Source organism: Orbicella faveolata, unplaced genomic scaffold (assembly GCF_042242905.1).
Source record: "Orbicella faveolata isolate gen_17 unplaced genomic scaffold, um_ofav_v1 contig_34, whole genome shotgun sequence".
NCBI classification, from domain to species: domain Eukaryota; kingdom Metazoa; phylum Cnidaria; class Anthozoa; order Scleractinia; family Merulinidae; genus Orbicella; species Orbicella faveolata.
The window spans coordinates 32,799,948-32,819,051 of NW_028301563.1; the positions used below are offsets into that span (position 1 = coordinate 32,799,948).

Sequence of the window (19,104 nt, forward strand, 5' to 3'; positions counted from 1 at the left end):
ACCGGGAAATGCTCGAAGATTCTCTTTGCCCATTTAATAACAGTTCAAAATTCAATTGAGACATAATAACCAAAACCCTTCTGGTTCGGTCTATGCTTTATCATATCGCTGAACACGCGTTACAGCGAGCAAATGATTTCTCTAGTAAGTCGATTCCTAGTCACTTTGTTATCGAGGTTTCAATCAAGTTAAAAATTACATGTGTTCGTAAGCTAAACAACTCCTTAAACTATGCAGTCCGACGTCATAAAGTGCTTTCTTTTCTTTCACTGAGCTTCGAAAATATGTTCTATTTCTGGCTTTTAAAATCAGTAATGTCTCCCAAAATGTATCTCTACCACTTCACAGGAGACTGTTGTCTGCAACTGCGACTACTATTTTTATATTTTCTCAGAAAACTGTCCATAAATGGGCATTCTTAGGTCAAAGACTCTTCTGTCACGGCGTGTCTGTTATCCTTTGGGCTGCAATAATACTAAGAGGATTTCGGATCAATTTTGGAACGTTTCAATATCTTTTCAGGGTGCCAATCTCAGAGTGATATTACTTAACCCGTAAAACAGTTGCTACAAAATTAGATCATATTATTAGATTATAATTTCCTAGTTTTCTTGCGTTAATTTTGACTTTTTGAAGTAAATATTAGCTATATTTCACGGGTTAAATAAAATCACTCTAGCAACAAAAACGTCAAAGAATTGAATTAAAATGCGTGACGATAAAAAATGCAGCAATGCAAGCTGATTAAAGAGGCGAGCGCTCATGGCACGGGTACAAAATTTAAAGAGCTTCTACAAAGAAAAAAATACAGCCTAACCTAGAGCATGAATTTAATCATTCATGAACTGACAAACTATAAAACTGCGAGAAAGAAGAAAATAGAAAACCGTTCTTTTCTACCCCCTTAAACACTTCCCCAATACTATGTTAACTAGTCCACGTGAGTACCTAGTGCATCATCAAAATGCAACAAGCTAAGATAACGACAATTAAACACAGGAATTTCATCGGACACCAGCCCCAAAGTAGAGGCTTCCTGATTGTCTCAGATCCATGCAAACACTCAATCTTTAACCTTACATAAGTTCTCTCGCCACAGCTCAATTATTTAGTGGCCCCACTGAAGGTCACCGCTTACAGAAAGTTCGCTCGCTTATATATTTAGTTAAATCCACGCAAACTACAATCAAAATGAAATAGAACACACATCAAATGAATAAACAAACTCAATGATCAAATTAGCCAAGAAATACATCAATCAATTGAAATCCATCTCCTAATGTGATGACCTGGTGTCTTGAAACAATAATTAAGAACAACCGAAGAACTTAAGAAGGTCTAAGAACAGGAAGAACAACAAGCGAGTCTGATGACAGCAAAATAATGACGACTCTGACGAAAATAACCCTTTTCAGATGATTTTATCATCTATGGAAGAAAATGATCGAGGAGAACGCCTTCGTAACTTTCAAATCTCTAGTCACTTTACGAGTTTTCCTCTTTAAAAAGATTAGCTAGAATTCGACATAATTTCCTCTATAACTGGGTTAGAATTAGATTGGCATGAAAACAATTCAAAATAGAAATGAACTGAAAATTTGCTGCAAAGCGTAAATGCGAAAAGCGAAAATAAAAACGTTAATCGATCAGAATTGAAATGCGTAAAGTTTAAACCGTAAAATTTGAGAAACATAAATTTTGGTTTCTTGTGAAGTATACGTGGGCACCGTGGATGACTGGGCAGAGGGGACATGGAGTAGAAAAAAATGTATCTCTACCACTTCACAGGAGACTGCTGTATGCAACTGCGACTTCTATTTTATATTTTCCCAGAAAACTGTCCTTAATTAAATGGGCATTCTTAGTTCAAAGACTGTTCTGTCACAACGTGTCTGTTATTCTCTCGGCCGTAAAAATACTAAGTGGATTCAGGATCAATAAGGTGTCAATCTCAGAGTGACTTTACCTAACCCGTGAAATAGTTGCTGCACAATTAGATGCTATTGAACACCAATTTCATGGTTTTCTTTTATTAGTTATGACTTTTTTGACTTACTGCTACAGGAGATGTTGTTTCACGGGTTAAATAAAATCACCCTCCTGCGGAAAAATTTTACAGAATGATTAAAATGCGTTACCATAAAAACAAAAGGGAAAAAAGCAGATTAAAGAGGCGAGCGCTCATGGCACGCTTTCTTACTGTTACAAAATTTAAAGAACTTCCACGTGCACAAAGAAACAAAAACCACCCGACACTTACAGAATGAATTTAAGTATTCTTGAACTGAAAAAAACTATACAACAGCCGAGAAACAAGGAAATAGAAAACCGTTCTGTTAAACTCCCCTCGAACACTTCCGCAAAACTTCTCCAGCTGCAAAAAAACACCTGATTATGTTTAGTAGTCCCCGCGAGCACATAGTGCATCACCAAAGTACAATATGCTAAGATAACAACGACTAAACACAGTCGAATCCTATTGCATACCATAACCCGTAAGTAGACGCTTCGCGATTGTCTCAGATACATACAAACACTGAATCTTTAACCTTGCATAAGCTCTCTCGTCACAGCTCAATTGTTTATTAGTGGCTCCACTGAAGGTCACCAGTTACGGAAAGTTCGATTGCATATAAATAAAGTTAGTCCACATTTCTAGCAGAGTTGAAACTAGATTTTACAAAAAAGCTTTCAATAAATACAAAATACAAAATGCGTCAGAGGAAGGTAATGGTAAATTCCGCCATTAGCTTCGATCTAAATTAAAAGAAAACGAGACTCGGTCAAAATGAAAAAAAAAAAAAAAAACCTAAAACCTAAAATGAACAAACTGGCAAATCACCAAATTAGCTAAAAAAAATACGTCAATCAATTGAGACCCATCTTCTAATGTAATGACCTGGCGTGTTCAAACAATAATTCAGAACAACCGAAGAACTTAAGCAGGTCTAAGAACAGGAAGAACAAAGCGAGTCTTAACACAGCAAAATAAATGACGACTCTGACGAAAATATCTTGCGGCCCTTTTCAGATGATTTTATCATCTATACAAGAAAATGATGGAAGAGAACGCCTACGAAGCTTTCAAATCTCTTTACTTTATGAGTTTTCCTCTTTGAAAACATAAGCTAAAATCCGACATAATTCCCTCTATAACGGGGTTGAAATCAAATTTCCATAAAAACAATTCAAAATTGAAATGAACTGAAAAGCATAAATTAGAAAAGCGAAAACCGAACATTAATCGATCAGAATTGAAATGTGTAAAGTTCAAACTGGAAAATTTGATTAAGTTAATTTTGGATTCTTGTGGAGGATACGGGGGCACTGCTGGGGACTGGGGAGAGGGGACATGGGGTGGGGTCGGTAGTTTTCATTCACAAAGCAACAGCGATAATGATCAGTACAGTGTTATTTAAAACAATTATTGTATTGTAAATTGATGGAATAAACTACGCTCCTCGGATAGGAGAAGTATCGTCAATTTCTAAGGAATCCGTCATATTTTTTTACACTGGTCATTTTCCCTGTGCCTGTCATCCTCAACCTCGTCACTTACATGCGTCACCCCTAAGATAACTCATTTTTGTGAACGTGCTGTTTAAAATTTGTTAATATCCTATAATTCGACATGTCCTAACAGGTACATTCCAGTCACGCATTGCCCTTGTGATGATTATAATGTGCATGAGAGTGAAGTTCCCTTTCAGTCGGAACAAGATGTCGTCTGAGCACCCATACGCGATGCACTTCTTTCTCATTTTTTTGATGATTTGCCTGGGCGCTCCAGCCACTGAAGGTATGGTATCTACTCTCAGTTGCATTCTCTGAATGTAAACCTTAATTCAACTTCTCACGGCAAGCTCAGGCGTTTTTATGTCTTGTTGATCAGAGAAGAAGCGAACTGAAAGATGGGGGAGGGGCGCACAGATCAAGGAAATTGAGAATTAAATCTCTCTCTAAAGCAATCAACATGTCCATTCCTAGGATATCGGCTGCGCATTCAGTTAAAACTTTGTAAGTGCGATCATTTTGAAGAAAAAAGTTTTATTTATTCCCTTACAGCACTCGGATTCAAGGCCGGAAAAGAAAACGTAACAACAAGCTCACCAGGGCTGTTCGGTTGTAAGAAGATTTATTTCCAAACGCCATTTTACGGCGGACAGCAAGTAACGGTTCTCGCCTCAGTTGGCCATACCGTGAAGAGCCAAACCCCTCGGAACGGCGCTGCAGTCTGGGTAGAAGATGTTAAAGCGAGTGAATTTACAGCCTGTGTTTTAGAATTTGCTAACGGTTCAAATAAGTCCAGTGAGGTAAACTATCTTGCGTTTGAAACGAAACCGCATGGATCTCAAACTGGCACCGCATCCTTAAACTCTTGGACAACTGGAACGGAATGCAAGAGAATCGATTTCCAGCAGGTTAGAATTTGTTTTGCTAAGTGGCTTAGAAAGTAAAGAGATATATAAAAATTTCATGAAAAAGGGAGCCTCGATTGTGGATGTGGACGTAACAAAGAAAAATACAAAATACAAAATAATAATATCGTCAGTTAACCCTAAAAATATGATTGCAGTATACGAGTTAATCTAATCAGTATGACAAAAGATGAGGAAATAGTGTGTAGAAATAGTAGATCAAAGAATTAAACTTGGCCATACACTCAGAAATTCCTCAAAAATGCAAAAAAGACATACAAATAATTACCAAAAAGTTGCCAAATATTGGCAGAAACTACCTAAAACGGTTTGCCAGTCGCTTTTGTGTGCAGAATTTGTCAAAAAGTTGCTAATAGTTTTTAAGAAATTAGTACGGAAATGAGCTTTACTTTATGTAACGAGGTTGTTTAAAGCATCAAAAGCGCCGGTCTTGGTTACCAAGGCCAGGTATTTAGCGTGAAATTACGGCTCTACAAACGAGAGTTTGCGTGATCGTTCACTGGTGCGACAAAAAAAAAAGTGACCTTTTAATCGTGTTGCAAAATCAATGCCACAATCTACGGAGTTAAAAACAACCACAAGTCTTTCTAAAAGAAAAAATGAAGTTTCTCCCTGCTTTGAACTGAAGTACAAGTTTTTAGAGAGATATAAGAAGCCGCTTACGATTCCGAGTACCAGAAAACGACAAAACCATAAGGGCTTGGACAAGAAAATGGCCGAATCAAACTAAGGAAATCCACACAGCAAAGTTCAGCAGCCGAAGAAGCTCCAGTGCCAATTGTGACATATGTAGAAGACGAAATGGCAGCTTTCAAGGGGAACATTACCTCACCAAATACAAAGAAAAGCACAGCTACAGCACAGCCTTCATTTTGAGTATGTAAGCCATCCCATAAGGGTCACAATTAATGTTTCTGGTATCATGTTATCCCCACTCCAGTTAAGAAACCAACATCAAAATATCTTGTATAAACAAGATGGTTCCACGCGGCGAAATACACTTGCAAAGTAGACGAAGGACATCGCTTCAACCGCGTACTTGGATGGCAAATTCACAAACTCAAGCGGCCATAAAACAGTGATACTCAAAGCCTACGCGACGACTTTCATCCGCCTAAAATCTCGGAGCTTAAAGGTCACGCTAACCCAGATTCAACTGCAAGTTACAGCGTCTGGAAAAACGACGAAGGATGTCAAACAAGCTGGCTGAGTTTCCATTTAGTGCTACGTCTTAACTGGGGCATCGTTCAACAACTCCCCAGTTAATATTTCTATCAACTTCCAATCTGGTACAACGGCAGTTCTCGATCGGTAAGCTTTTCTGCTACGAGAAATACATTTCGACTTTTTATTCTTGACTCGATGTTCTTTCGAAGAACTTGAACACTGAAAATTTGGCTGGTATTCAAATTTTAATTTTAGTGTAAAATAGTTCTTACTTAAAACTGTTTGCTCAACGTTGTTGAATACCAGTGAATGCTTTCTGGTTTCACTTCGCGATTTGTGCGATATCGGTTTCTCGCGTGAAATTTAACGTGGAAATCACGAGTCAGGTAATCAATCTTCTTTACTGAAACTTGTCAATCATCTGCCTTTTTCAAACGTGACTTGTGCAAACGCTGACCATTAAAATATAGCGTGATAGCTCAGCAGAAAGTATTGGAAACAAATAGCGTCAGGGGATAAATATTTAAATTCGGGATATTTCTCAATAACTGAAGAAATACACTAAAGAGCCGCCTCTCTTGATGAGAGGTTGCCTCAAGTAAAACAACTGTAATTCAAAGGTTGCCAAGCAACATAAGGCTAAGCCTAAACAGAAAACTGTTTCAATGCAATCGAAAAACATGATGTTACTATCTTGAAATTTGTTGAATTTAAGAAGCGCTTATCAATTGAGACTAACTACAAAGATTATTTTTCCTCATCCAACACAAATGTTCCTAATGCGAAAGATCAAAACCGAAAACAATAAGCTGATTAGTGGTTTTTGGACTTAAGCGTAGTTTTCTCCTTTTGAATTATTAAAATGTCATCGGCGGGCTCTCATTGTGAAAACATTTACACTTTCTGCAGCGTGTAGCGGGTTTCGTGACTCACTTTTGAATATTAATTTGTTATTTGAGGCATTCTGTATTTTCACTATCTCAAACGTTCCGTCAGTTTTTCAAAAGATCTGTTGCAATCTCAAAATGTCTGTAAGTTGAAGAACCTTGAAAGGCTCAATCAAGTATTGACTCATTCTCCCATTATCGGTCATTTTCTTTTCCCTGATCTGTTCATTCGGTCATTCACCCACTCACTCCCTTAATTTACTAATCTTAACTTCTCTCATTATTTCATTTCAGCGGTTTTCGACTCCACCAACCATATTTGTAACTGCTAGTCACCAAGTTCCCAAGAGACCTCAAGATGCCATGGCCGTGTGGGTGGAGGAGTTGCGCGTGGACAATTTCAAAATTTGTCTCAGAGAAGCAAAGATTTTCGATGGACCCCATAAAGGCATAAAGATAGTGAGTAAATTTAAATTTCGTTTTCTGTCAGTCGTCAGTCTAATGAACTAGACTCTGCCAAAGATATACACTTCGTCAAAGTTGAATGAAAATCATGATGACCCTTGAAGAAAGAACAGTATTGTAAAATATTTACATGCGTTACGATTTTCCAAGGTCAACTTCTCATCTGACGTGCCCGATCATCTTCCATTTTCAAGCTGTTCAACTGAAGATGTGTCTTTTTTGTACCATTATAAAACATAAATCGTTGGCTTTCGAAAGAAAATAATACAAAGAAAATATGTTTTTGGTAGCTCTTTGATAAACCTATAGCGACTTGTAGAAATCATGTGTTAGGAACCGTTGACTGGAAGCAGTTGAATGCATACACAAGGAGAGTTGCTTCTTTTATAGATTTTTTTTCTCTGAAAAAAGGCAAATTATCAACACCTTACTCGGTTTGCGTATCTTGCCGATAATTTCATGTACTCTTGTACGTTGGTTAAAATAGTCCCTAATTGTGCATGTTTTTATTTCTTTAATAATTGGCAGGTTTTAACTACAATATCTTTTATTTCTTCTGCAGAATTGGATGGCGTTCAAAAATCTGAGTGTTGACAATTTTACCATAACCGACAGTCTCGTGTTTACCAATACAAACTCACCATCTGATCAGGATAACTACGCTTTCTGTCAAGTAAGAATAATCATTGCCAGCCCGCGGCATTATTGTTTCTTATCTAAATCCTCTTTATAATAGGGCATCAAAAGGGCAACAACAGCAATGCTTTCGTAACAATGCAGGAAGTTAAAATTGTCTGTTAACATGGAACTATTTGACCTGTGGACCCACAAAACCTGTCATAAATAGTTTCTGAGACCCAATTTTATCTTCGGTGATCAATTGATCGATCAAACATACTTTTCCCTTGTTCAAAATAAAGTTGCTCTGTTTGGAATCTAAACATTGGAATCAGCGTATTATAAATACCAATACAGATTATTTATCAACCTTACCTCTAAAAGAGACTCGCGGATATACAGTCGATATTAAATAATTTTTTTCTTTTACATTGCAGACAGTAAACTTCACAAAACCATTTTATGCTCGTCCTGTTGTGTTAGTGACGCCAAAACGCACTGACAACAACAACAATGGTAACCTTTCTGGGTCACGTTGTAACGCTGTCACCGGTTGGGTTGAGGTAAGGAATACCTCTTGTGATCTTTGTGTGATTTTCGCAAACACTCAGATAACAGCACAAATATCCCAAGTTCCTCGGGACCCGTGAACATTATATGACATTGCGTAATAACGTTTATATAACAGTTTGTATGGGAATGTAACAATCGCATATAACAGCTCGAGATATGGAAACAAATTTCAATAAAAACAATTACTTAAACTCTTCTGTTTGTTACTTGTGTTTCTATGCTGTTTTGGGGGCCGTTTCAAAGCAATTTCAGTTTCACTGTAACTTTCGTTTATATGAGTTCTTTAAAACTAATCGGGCGGTATAGCAACTTGAACCAGGCCGGGTTTAATTCATCTTTGATTTTATTTAGCATACATCTACAACTGATGCACAAGTGTGTGTGAAGAATTACAACAGCGACGCCAACAATAAAGATGTTATCACTGTCGACTACATGGTCACTGGAGGTAGGCAAAAAGATTCCGTCTGGAGATAGAAAAATCATTCGGTATATTTAACATTATCTTTCCTGTATCCACATTTCCCCTCTGCGATGTTGCTCATTGCAGTAATCTTTGTAAAAGCTTGCAAACCCACACTGGGAGGGCAGAAGTGTGGATAACTATCAAGCAAGTGTGTACTAGAACATCAGATCGTTTCGTGACAATTGTTTAAATGTCTTGCCAGACTTGGATCCTTGCATCGACGTGACATGTTATTATCACTGCCTGTGTAAAGCGTTTGGACCAAATGATGCTCGCTGCGTTGCTGTTGACAGTTGTCCATCCTACCAAGAACCAGTCTGCTCATCAAATGGCACAACATACGACAATGAGTGTTTGTTTCGACAGGAAATGTGCATTCAGCGACTGAATTTCTCTGTGCAACACCCTGGTAGTTGTGAAGGTTAGAAACTGTTTTACTCTGAAATTTATGGCGATGTCCAAGAGGATGATGATGATTACGATAAAAAAAAAAACGTGGGAAGTTTAAATCGTTTGTACTTATCAGTGTTTTGTACTGTTATTTTTTAAAAGGATTTCCCTTCCAGCGAGGTCGCCGTCACATGCCACACATTCCTTCACTCGGATATTCTCATTGTGAAGTAATTCGCCTTAGGCCTTATGTGTTTTATCCTGACAAACCACTTGAAGTCCAGATCACTGTCAATCATATTGACACCAGCGACAAGTCATACGTACATGATGCCGCTGTTTCGTGGATTGAGAATGTCGGTTATGATCGATTCACTGCGTGTGTGATGGCGGCAGGCTACAATGAGCGGAAATCAAAAGCTAACGTGACAGTTGATTGGATGGCGTACCAAGGGGCTCCAGTTGGTGGTGTTGCCGGGGAAGTACGGATATCAGAATGGTGGACTGGAACGACTTGTAAATCTGTCAATTTTCCATCGGTAGGTACTTTCTTGTTTCATTTTACAACTCAAGTTCCCGAAGAATAATTTCGAATAGCTTACAGTTATCGGATTTATTTCAATATGATATGATTTCCTTTGGACTAATGGACCTAAAATGTCACCTATCACTTAGCCATTAGAGCATTAGCCATCTCTAGATTTTCAAATCTTCGTTAATGTTAAACAGTACTAAAGTAACAACAACAGGAGTAGCATGAGTAAGAGGAACATCAACAGTAACAACTTGTGTTTTGTTTGTTTTCTATGCAGGGAAAGTTTCCAGTGATAGTACCTTCAGTGTTTGTTACCGCAGCGCACTATCGTGCAGGACTCAAGCGTGACGCTGCCAGTGTGTGGATTGAAGACGTCACGCAATCCTCGTTTAAAGTTTGTTTGAGAGAGCTTCAGAACTACGCAGGATCTCACGACGATGTTTATACTGTAAGTGTCTACACCTTTTTTTATGTACCAAACATAAGATACTGAGAGATCCTTATCACTTACTTCAGCCACTTAACACTGGTTTTTAGCATTGCTAGCTAAGTCTCTAGCATACTTTAACATCGGCACATATTAATAAGAAATATAATCTTGATTTAGACGTTTGCTTATGGTTGTCTCACTTTATTTTTCGAAAAAATACTAGTTCCATCTCAATTTTCTAGTTAACATTTATTCATTTTTCTCTTTTAGAAATGGTTGGCATTTTCTTCTCTCCACAAGCCTCTTTTTACAGAACATAGTTCAGTCTATTTTGCTAACGCTCAAAATCCACCAGCAGATTACAACAATGCGTACTGCAAGGTTGGTATCTTTTCCGTCTTACTAGAGAGCTTGCCTAGAATTACTTTTTTTAAAAATTTTAAGAGTTAGTGTACAGATCCTACAGAACAACGTCAATTTAAACAATACTCACTTAGTAGGTTAATATAAAATTCAGTTTGCTAGTGGTCAAAGGTGAATAACACCCCGCTTACTTAATGAGAGTTTTTCTTTAGGATATCCGCTTTACTAAAAAGTACAACAGCACCCCGAATGTGTTTGTTTCCGCGAACCATTCGTCTAGCGGTGGAAATCGACAACCAGTACACAATGGAATAACTGCTTGGGTGGAGGTAATTCTGTTTCTTCACTTCTTTAGGCATTTCCAAAGCAACTGCATTTTTGACACGCCAGTCGAACCAAATCTCGTCTATTTGAAAGAGTTCTTGGTTTCTTGCAATTTTCGTAAACGTCAATGCAGAATTGGTATCGTACCCTTTTACATCCGTTATTTTCCATCAAACTGAATGCCGGGGAAATGGTAAAATCCAAGATGGCGTCTCCAAGACAGCTGAAGTCATAATCGCCAAAACATTAATTTCATGTTGTACAGAAAGTTGAGGAATATCTACTACAGGCAATTATTTGATATTGATATGTCTTACCAGAACAAAAACCCAAGGGAGGTATGAGTTTGCTTTTTCTTCCCATGATTAAATATTCAGAATATTACCGGAAACGAAGTGAAAATTATCTTTTGGACTAAAAGTTCAGCCGAAGACCACCGATTATATTTGTTCTTTTTTTGCAGTACATCAATAAGACCGGTGTACGAGTTTGTTTAAAAGAGTTGTATGACACAAAGTATGATCCACTGTCTATCTCATACACTGTCCTGTCAGGTACGGACAAAATAATTCATTTTTAATTTTACTATTCTCAAGATCAGTAGTTTAGCTCTTTTGATATTCATATTTTAGTAACTTCTATCTCCTATGCTTTTTAAAAGAGCTACGTCGCGGTTTGCCCATTTTGAAATGTTTAGGTTAAATATTTCAAGTTCGTCGTTTGCAATCCGTGTTAACCTCCATTCTGGCCATCCTTGTTCCTTGATTGTTTATTATTACTTCTTTGAAGTCTGTATCTTAGTATGCGACGATTTTCAGGTTTCCTCCAATTTAATGGTAATTTTTTACGTGGCCAAAAATAACTCAAGATACTGTGACTGTTAACGTCTGCATACGAGGCAAGTGGCCCACCAGGACGGAGCTTATCCCGGTTTCTGTAGCATGAAGCGACTAGGAGTATAGTTATTCCCCCCTGGATGGGATGCTAGTCCATCACAGGGTTACCCCCAGCATTAAGTTCGCCGGTACCCATTTATACACCTGGGTGGAGAGAGGCACTGTGAGAGTAAAGTGTCTTTCCCAAGAACACAACACAATGACCCCGGCCAGGGCTCGAACCCGGACCGCTCGATCCGGAGGCGAGCGCACTAATCATGAGGCCACCGCGCCTCCCTGAGACTGAGCCCCTTTAAAAATAAGATCGTATCAGCCTAAGTTTTTTGCACATTTGATGGTCAGAAGTTGATTTCATAACAAACGAGGTCCAATGTTTCAGTCAGGAGTAAAATGCCAACAGATGTGGAGGTTTTTCAGAAATATGACAAGCAACTATTTCCTTTAAAAACACTCGAGACATTCTTAATGATTTCTCTTACTTTATATGGATTTATTGTTGTTTATATCTGCAGACATTTGCCAGCCCGGATGGACTTACTTTGGTGGTTATTGCTACTTATCAAGCCCCGCATGCGCCACATGGTTGACTGCTGAGTCAAACTGTTCTGAGATGAACTCTGATCTGGTTACAGTGCACAACCAGGAGGAAAACGTATTTATTCAGCACCGTCATGCTGGCGATAGATCATGGATAGGGCTGAATGACCGCAGTGTTGAAGGCTCTTTTGTGTGGACAAACAAAGAAATTAGCAGTTTTAGGTTCTGGGCTCCAAAGCAACCAAACAACTGGAACAACGAAAACTGTGTGCACACTCTTGGCGTGAGGCATAGATACACTTGGAATGACGTGCCATGTGATAACTGCTTCAACTTTACTTGTTTTACAAATGATAAATCTCTACTTTTGAAAAAAATTGTAGGATCATCTTGCGCACTCAAACCGGATCTATGGTTAATTCTCAAAATAATTCGTTTTAGTATTATTTATTTGATATCCATTTCAATTTTTTTTTTTTTGAAATGTAATTTTGCAGACCTGGATGAGTGCACTACCAACACTCATAACTGTGACATGAAAGCAGATTGTGTGAATACCGTGGGCTCATATTCCTGTAAGTGTAGAGCTGGATATACCGGGGACGGAAAAACTTGCAACGGTACGTAAGAGACAAACAAACAAACAAACAACTTCTTCCCCCCACCTCCCTCCCGCCAGCTTAAAAAAAATTTGATGTTGATGCTGAATGTAATGACACAAACTTTATTTTCAACAACTATGAAATTTGTCCTGCATTGACGGGTTAAGAAAAAACTGTAACCAACCGCTCTTGTGCAATGAGAATAGTGCTAGAGAACTTGAAGAGTGTAACCCCGTAATAACTTTAATTTTTTAAACAATTTCGAAGCCGGCGCCAGTGGCTTAGAACCTTGGTAATAAAAATTGTTCAAAAGCTAAGAATGAACAGAGATTGTGGAAAGTAAAATAAATCAATCGTGTTCATTAAAAGATACTGTGCTTACCATAAACTTTCGACGGACTGTCCTCAAGCTGTTTGCTTCTTTGGTTAAATGGTCAGACTAACGATTACTCAACGTTTATCCATATTTAATCCTTTAATCTTGTTTCAGACATAGACGAGTGCTCTTCAAATTCCCATAGCTGTGGTGTGAATGCTGTTTGTAACAATACTCGTGGATCTTACACTTGCGCATGTAAACTTGGATATTCGGGCGATGGCAAAAATTGCACTGGTAAGTTATTTTCACTTAACAAGAACTACAAAGTTATCAGTTGAAAACAAGAACAACAACAACACTGCGAAATGAGTTCCGACGTACTATCATAAAGTAATACTTACATCAATACGAACAAAAACACCTTACTCAAGAACATATAGAGCACTTTTGGTGAACATGCACAACATAATTTATGTTTGTTTACTAACTTTGCCGTGTTTCTTATTCCCCCAGTCATCGATGAGTGCGTCAGCGGCGCACACGACTGCCACCGTTTAGCTTCATGTACAAACACCGTAGCATCCTACACATGTACGTGTAGCCAACCTTACACGGGAGATGGGAAAACTTGCAGGTCATCTGCGCCAGGTGAGTATTTCATGTTAATTGTGCTTCAATTCAGGCTGAAGAAGTTAGAATTAAGCTCAAATTGTCCACCAAACATGATGTCTAAAAAGCAATCAAAAACCTCAGACTTCGTCAAACCCAACAAACTACTTTCTTTTGTAAAACTGTTTTCAAGAAAAGCAATACACCAAACTAATTAGGGAACCAATCAGAATTCTCCTTTCCATCTTGGATCAGTTTGCCATATTGGAAGGACTTACTGCTGAAAATAAAAAAAAGGACACGACGCAGTAATGTTGTTTGCTATCTCCTCGCTACTACGGCACGCTTTGACATTAACAACACTTAGAAAGGACAGGGGTGGGGTGTGGAGCTAAAAGAGCCCACGTGGACTTAAACAATTAAAAACACTTTTCAAAATTTCAATATTTACAAAAGCTGTCAAATTTCGTGACTTTATCTGCCGCTGGTTTTTCCATTGAGAATTCTGACGTCGGCGCGGAGCGTTGGTAATGATATTACGTTTTCCTGATAAATACTCTCCGAATATTTTCCTGTTCAGGATTTAAAATCATCTATTAAGAGTATTGATCACTGCGACCCAAAATTTAAAACGAGATATTCCAGGAAAAAAAAAATTAAGTCGCACGGTGGAATATAACCACCACATATAAAATATCTTTCCGAACAAACAGTGCATCCAGTTTAGTTAGCGTCACATTTACGCTGCAAGCAATGATGGTCATCTTATAACTGGTGAAGATGGCAGTGATATTTGTTCTTAGCAAAACCAACTTTCAACATAGTCCACCAAAACAAGTGCTAAGTACAAAATTGATCCAAAGAACGTTCTTATATGTTATTTTTGCAGCGGGTCTTAAATATTCCAGAATTGTGGGAAACAGCCGGAATTTTTTGACATGGCTGGATAAATGGTTGAAGCCTGTGACTCGCCAATCCTCTTACTGGAATCGCTGTTACCGGGCAACTGTAAATGGCTGGTCTTCCTATACCTTCCATTCAAACTGTGACGGCAAAGGTCCAACTGTCACAATCATCCGTGTTGGGAAATATATTTTTGGAGGATACACAAGTCTCTCGTGGAGTAAGTGACATGATCAATTTCATCTTATCACAGACAAGCTGTGAGTCAGCTGTGATCATATTTCGCAGTAGTGGTCACGGAGAAATATGGGAAACGAGTTTTAAAAAGAATTAAAAAAAAGAAATATTTACAATATGATGTGGGATAGTTAAGTGCTAGAGAAAATTATTAACAAAATGCCTTATCTTACTTCCATGGTGTATTACTTGCTGTGTTTTCGTGCCTCTTTTCTGATTCGTGACGGTTTTAGAGAGATATCGGGATGGAAGAACTTTATAGGAAGCGGTACAACCGCTTCGAATCATTAAGCAAGGAAACAAAAAAGGCAAATAAGTCAATGATATTAAGAATTTTCTGGATAACTCATCGAGACAAACAGGCCGATAGAAACACTTGCATTTTTATATGGCATGGTGTTCCTGGCTAACTGACAGCTTTAAAGCTCGATATTAATTTATAAAACAGGGCGTGGAGATCATGTTCAGTCTGGAACTGGGGCAGCTGTTTCCAGTCTCGCACCGGGCTTGCTTACCCCAGAATTGAAATTATTAAAAACTTAGGAGACAATTAACATAAAGGAACCGGAGAACTTAAGATTAACACTACAAGAAATAATGCCGAGCCAGGAATAATAGTCAAATTTTGCGGGCCAATCAAATTAACGTTGTCGGTAATGCGTCGTTACTAAACTGTCCAAAGTGTCAGTAAACATCATTGATGTTGGACTTTTTTTTCCATTGTGTATTTCAAATTAGGTTACAGTTGTTCCTGGCACTACGATTCAGCAGCCTTTCTCTTCTCATTGGTTAACAAGCCTGGTTGGCAGCCACTAAAGCTGGATCAAACAGGACAGTATAGTTATCGGAGAAGATATTCCATCTACAGCTGCTCTTCCTATGGACCAACATTTGGAGGAGGACACGATATTTACATTGCCAACAACGCTGCATCAAAAACCAACTCATACGCCTATAACCTTGGACACACCTACAGCCCGCCACCTGGCAACAGCTATGGATCCTCCTTTGCTCAATCATTCCTGGCGGGTAGTGGCAATTTCCGACCTGACGAAGTCGAAGTCTTCTATGAAACTACCTGAAGAAATCGCGGAGCTTGCAGTCTTAGTTTTTTACACACACCCTGTACAGAGCAACTAAACCTTTGCAATTATTCAAGTATATATAGAAACTGTTAGTAAATTATAGAAGCGCAATATAATCAGAAAATTTCAATATCACCGATGATATGTCAATCAATAGGTTAGTACAAAATCGAGTAGTCACGTATCCTTAGTCGAAGATAAACAGTTTACTTTGAGCGGCTTACTTGTTTGGTAATTGCCATTAAAGGATAGTTTCATGGCTCCGTGTTATAACAAGCTCTAACGGTAGCCGAGCTACTGACTTCTGCGAGAACTGAATTTCCTTTCAGACTTTCCCCTCAGTCACAGTAACACGGTGATAGCAGTAATGTTTCTCATTAGAATTTCTTACTCTGTGTTTTAATTAATACCTTTATTGTTTATCCACCAATCGAATAAAAGTAGATAACGTGTGTGTGTGTCCAGAGTAAGACCTTAGCCGCCGAATGAAAAAATTTAACGTTTAACTGACTAAACTGAATTCGAAGTTTTGCTTGATAAATCCGCTGACATCTTGATAAAATTTGGGCATCAGTCTTTCTGGTTTCACAAATTATAGTCTGTAATTGCTGAACTACATGTGGCTCAGTAAAAAAAATGAACAAGGTAGTAGTTTATAGTCACGCTACAACTTGTACACGCGCTGAACCGTGAAACTATCCCTTAAGAAGGAGAATCTTGATGCTGAGTTTCAATTGATTGAATTCCACGAACATCATACCAGGATAAGTTGCAAGTTACAGGATTCCAGCTGGTTTTGATTTCTTATTTTATTCAAGTAAAGGATTTAGAAAAAGGATATTGAGAAAGTATAATAGAGTAAGGATTTTTTTTGTGTTTTTTTTTGTTTGTAGTAATTATGAATTGTCTTTTGAGAGTGCTAACGTAGAAAATAAATACGTGTCAGGCACACCGTTATAAAAGCTTGTAACAATAAAATAGAGCAGGGTGAAAATAACGCGTTGTTTTGTGTTTGTGTTCGTTCTTATCTAGGCGAAAAGAAATCTTTTTTATCACTGTTATTGAGAATTGTCAAAGTCTAATTGCCTCTGCTATACCTGCCTTTAGGGAAATCATGGTAGTTGTATCTAATGGCCTCTGTGAAACCCGCCTTTAGGGAACTCGTACTAGTTGTATTTAAAGTTTGCAATGAAGTTTTGAACTTGTTTCGGTACAACATATGGAAAGAACTCTTCAGACGGTGATCAGAGTGATCACTGTGCCAACAATCGCTGAGATAGACCTCAATTCTATCTCACCGATCGTAGCGCGACGGTTGACAATGTAGTTTATCACCAAGTGTCCTTAACTTTTATAGCAAGTAAAAGTTTAAAACTTTCTTTTATTTTAAATTTTGCATCAAAACTTGCTTACGACTTAACAACGATTTCAAATTGACTCGTTTTGCTCTCGACGTCGTGTGTCAGAAATTTAAAGCCCTTAAGAAATGAAAGTGATGTTAACAACTACCACAAAAGACTTTTCTTGGAGTCATGACACTCAACTTTGGACACTGTCGCCTTCCACGGGAGGAAACCGCTCGTACGAGCTTACTTGCCGTCGATTTAAAAAAAACAAACAACAACAATAACAATAAAACGATCGACAGCAAGCGGGGTTATAGCACGAGCAATGACGAACAGAAGACAACGAAAATTCAGTAAAGAAAAGCAACCGGATCTTATTACAAAAGATCTTGGAGAAATATAAATAGCCTGCATGAACAGTTCGCCCGGGCAGGATGTCGTGAGAAGAACTGCCTTAGGTTACCGGGAAATGCTCGAAGATTCTCTTTGCCCATTTAATAACAGTTCAAAATTCAATTGAGACATAATAACCAAAACCCTTCTGGTTCGGTCTATGCTTTATCAAATCGCTGAACACGCGTTACAGCGAGCAAATGATTTCTCTAGTAAGTCGATCAATTGTCACTTTGTTATCGAGGTTTCAATCAAGTTAAAAATTACATGTGTTCGTAAGCTAAACAACTCCTTAAACTATGCAGTCCGCCGTCATAAAGTGCTTTCTTTTCTTTCCCTGAGCTTCGAAAATATGTGTTCTATTTCTGGCTTTTAAAATAAGTAATGTCTTCCAAAATGTTTCTCTACCACTTCACAAGAGACTGTTGTCTGCAACTGCGACTACTATTTTCATATTTTCTCAGAAAACTGTCCATAAATGGGTATTCTTAGGTCAAAGACTGTTCTGTCACAGCGTGTCTGTTATCCTTTGGGCTGCAATAATACTAAGAGGATTTCGGATCAATTTTGGAACGTTTCAATATCTTTTCAGGGTGTCAATCTCAAAGTGATTTTACTTAACCCGTAAAACAGTTGCTACAAAATTAGATCATACTATTAGATTATAATTTCCTAGTTTTCTTGCGTTAATTTTGACTTTTTGAACTAAATATTAGCTATATTTCACGGGTTAAATAAAATCACTCTAGCAAGAAAAATGTCAAAGAATTGAATTAAAATGCGTGACGATAAAAAATGCAGCAATGCAAGCTGATTAAGAAGGCGAGCGCTCATGGCACGGGTACAAAATTTAAAGAGCTTCTACAAAGAAAAAAATACGGCCTAACCTAGAGCATGGATTTCATCATTCATGAACTGACAAACTATAAAACTGCGAGAAAGAAGAAAATAGAAAACCATTCTTTTCTACCCCCTTAAACACTTCCCCAATACTATGTTAACTAGTCCACGTGAGTACCTAGTGCATCATCAAAATGCAACAAGCTAAGATAACCACAATTAAACACGGTGGAATTTCATCGGACACCAGCCCCAAAGTAGAGGCTTCCTGATTGTCTCAGATCCATGCAAACACTCAATCTTTAACCTTGCATAAGTTCTCTCGTCACAGCTCAATTATTTAGTGTCCCCACTGAAGGTCACCGCTTACAGAAAGCTCGCTCGCTTATATATTTAGTTAAATCCACGCAAACTAGAGTCAAAATGAAACAGAACACACATCAAATGAATAAACAAACTCATAAATGATCAAATTAGCCAAGAAATACATCAATCAATTGAAATCCATCTCCTAATGTGATGACCTGGTGTCTTCAAACAATAATTAAGAATAACCGAAGAACTTCAGAAGGTCTACGAACAGGAAGAACAACAAGCGAGTCTGATGACAGCAAAATAATGACGACTCTGACGAAAATAACCCTTTTCAGATGATTTTATCATCTATGGAAGAAAATGAT

General features: G+C 38.0%; 1 protein-coding gene across 1 annotated transcript; it reads left to right on the plus strand.

Moving 5' to 3' along the window:
* Positions 1 to 3,619: 3,619 nt before the first annotated feature.
* On the plus strand, positions 3,620 to 16,842 carry LOC149105834 (uncharacterized). The gene is made up of 18 exons (XM_089271549.1): positions 3,620 to 3,799; positions 4,066 to 4,421; positions 6,788 to 6,952; positions 7,521 to 7,631; positions 8,014 to 8,139; positions 8,501 to 8,597; positions 8,818 to 9,036; positions 9,168 to 9,544; positions 9,818 to 9,988; positions 10,241 to 10,351; positions 10,546 to 10,662; positions 11,121 to 11,211; positions 12,066 to 12,437; positions 12,585 to 12,710; positions 13,183 to 13,305; positions 13,525 to 13,659; positions 14,510 to 14,743; positions 15,499 to 16,842. Exons 1-18 carry the CDS (start codon positions 3,673 to 3,675, stop codon positions 15,840 to 15,842), a joined length of 3,402 nt encoding a protein of 1,133 aa, XP_089127675.1. The 5' UTR covers positions 3,620 to 3,672; the 3' UTR covers positions 15,843 to 16,842.
* The last annotated feature ends 2,262 nt before the right edge of the window (positions 16,843 to 19,104 follow it).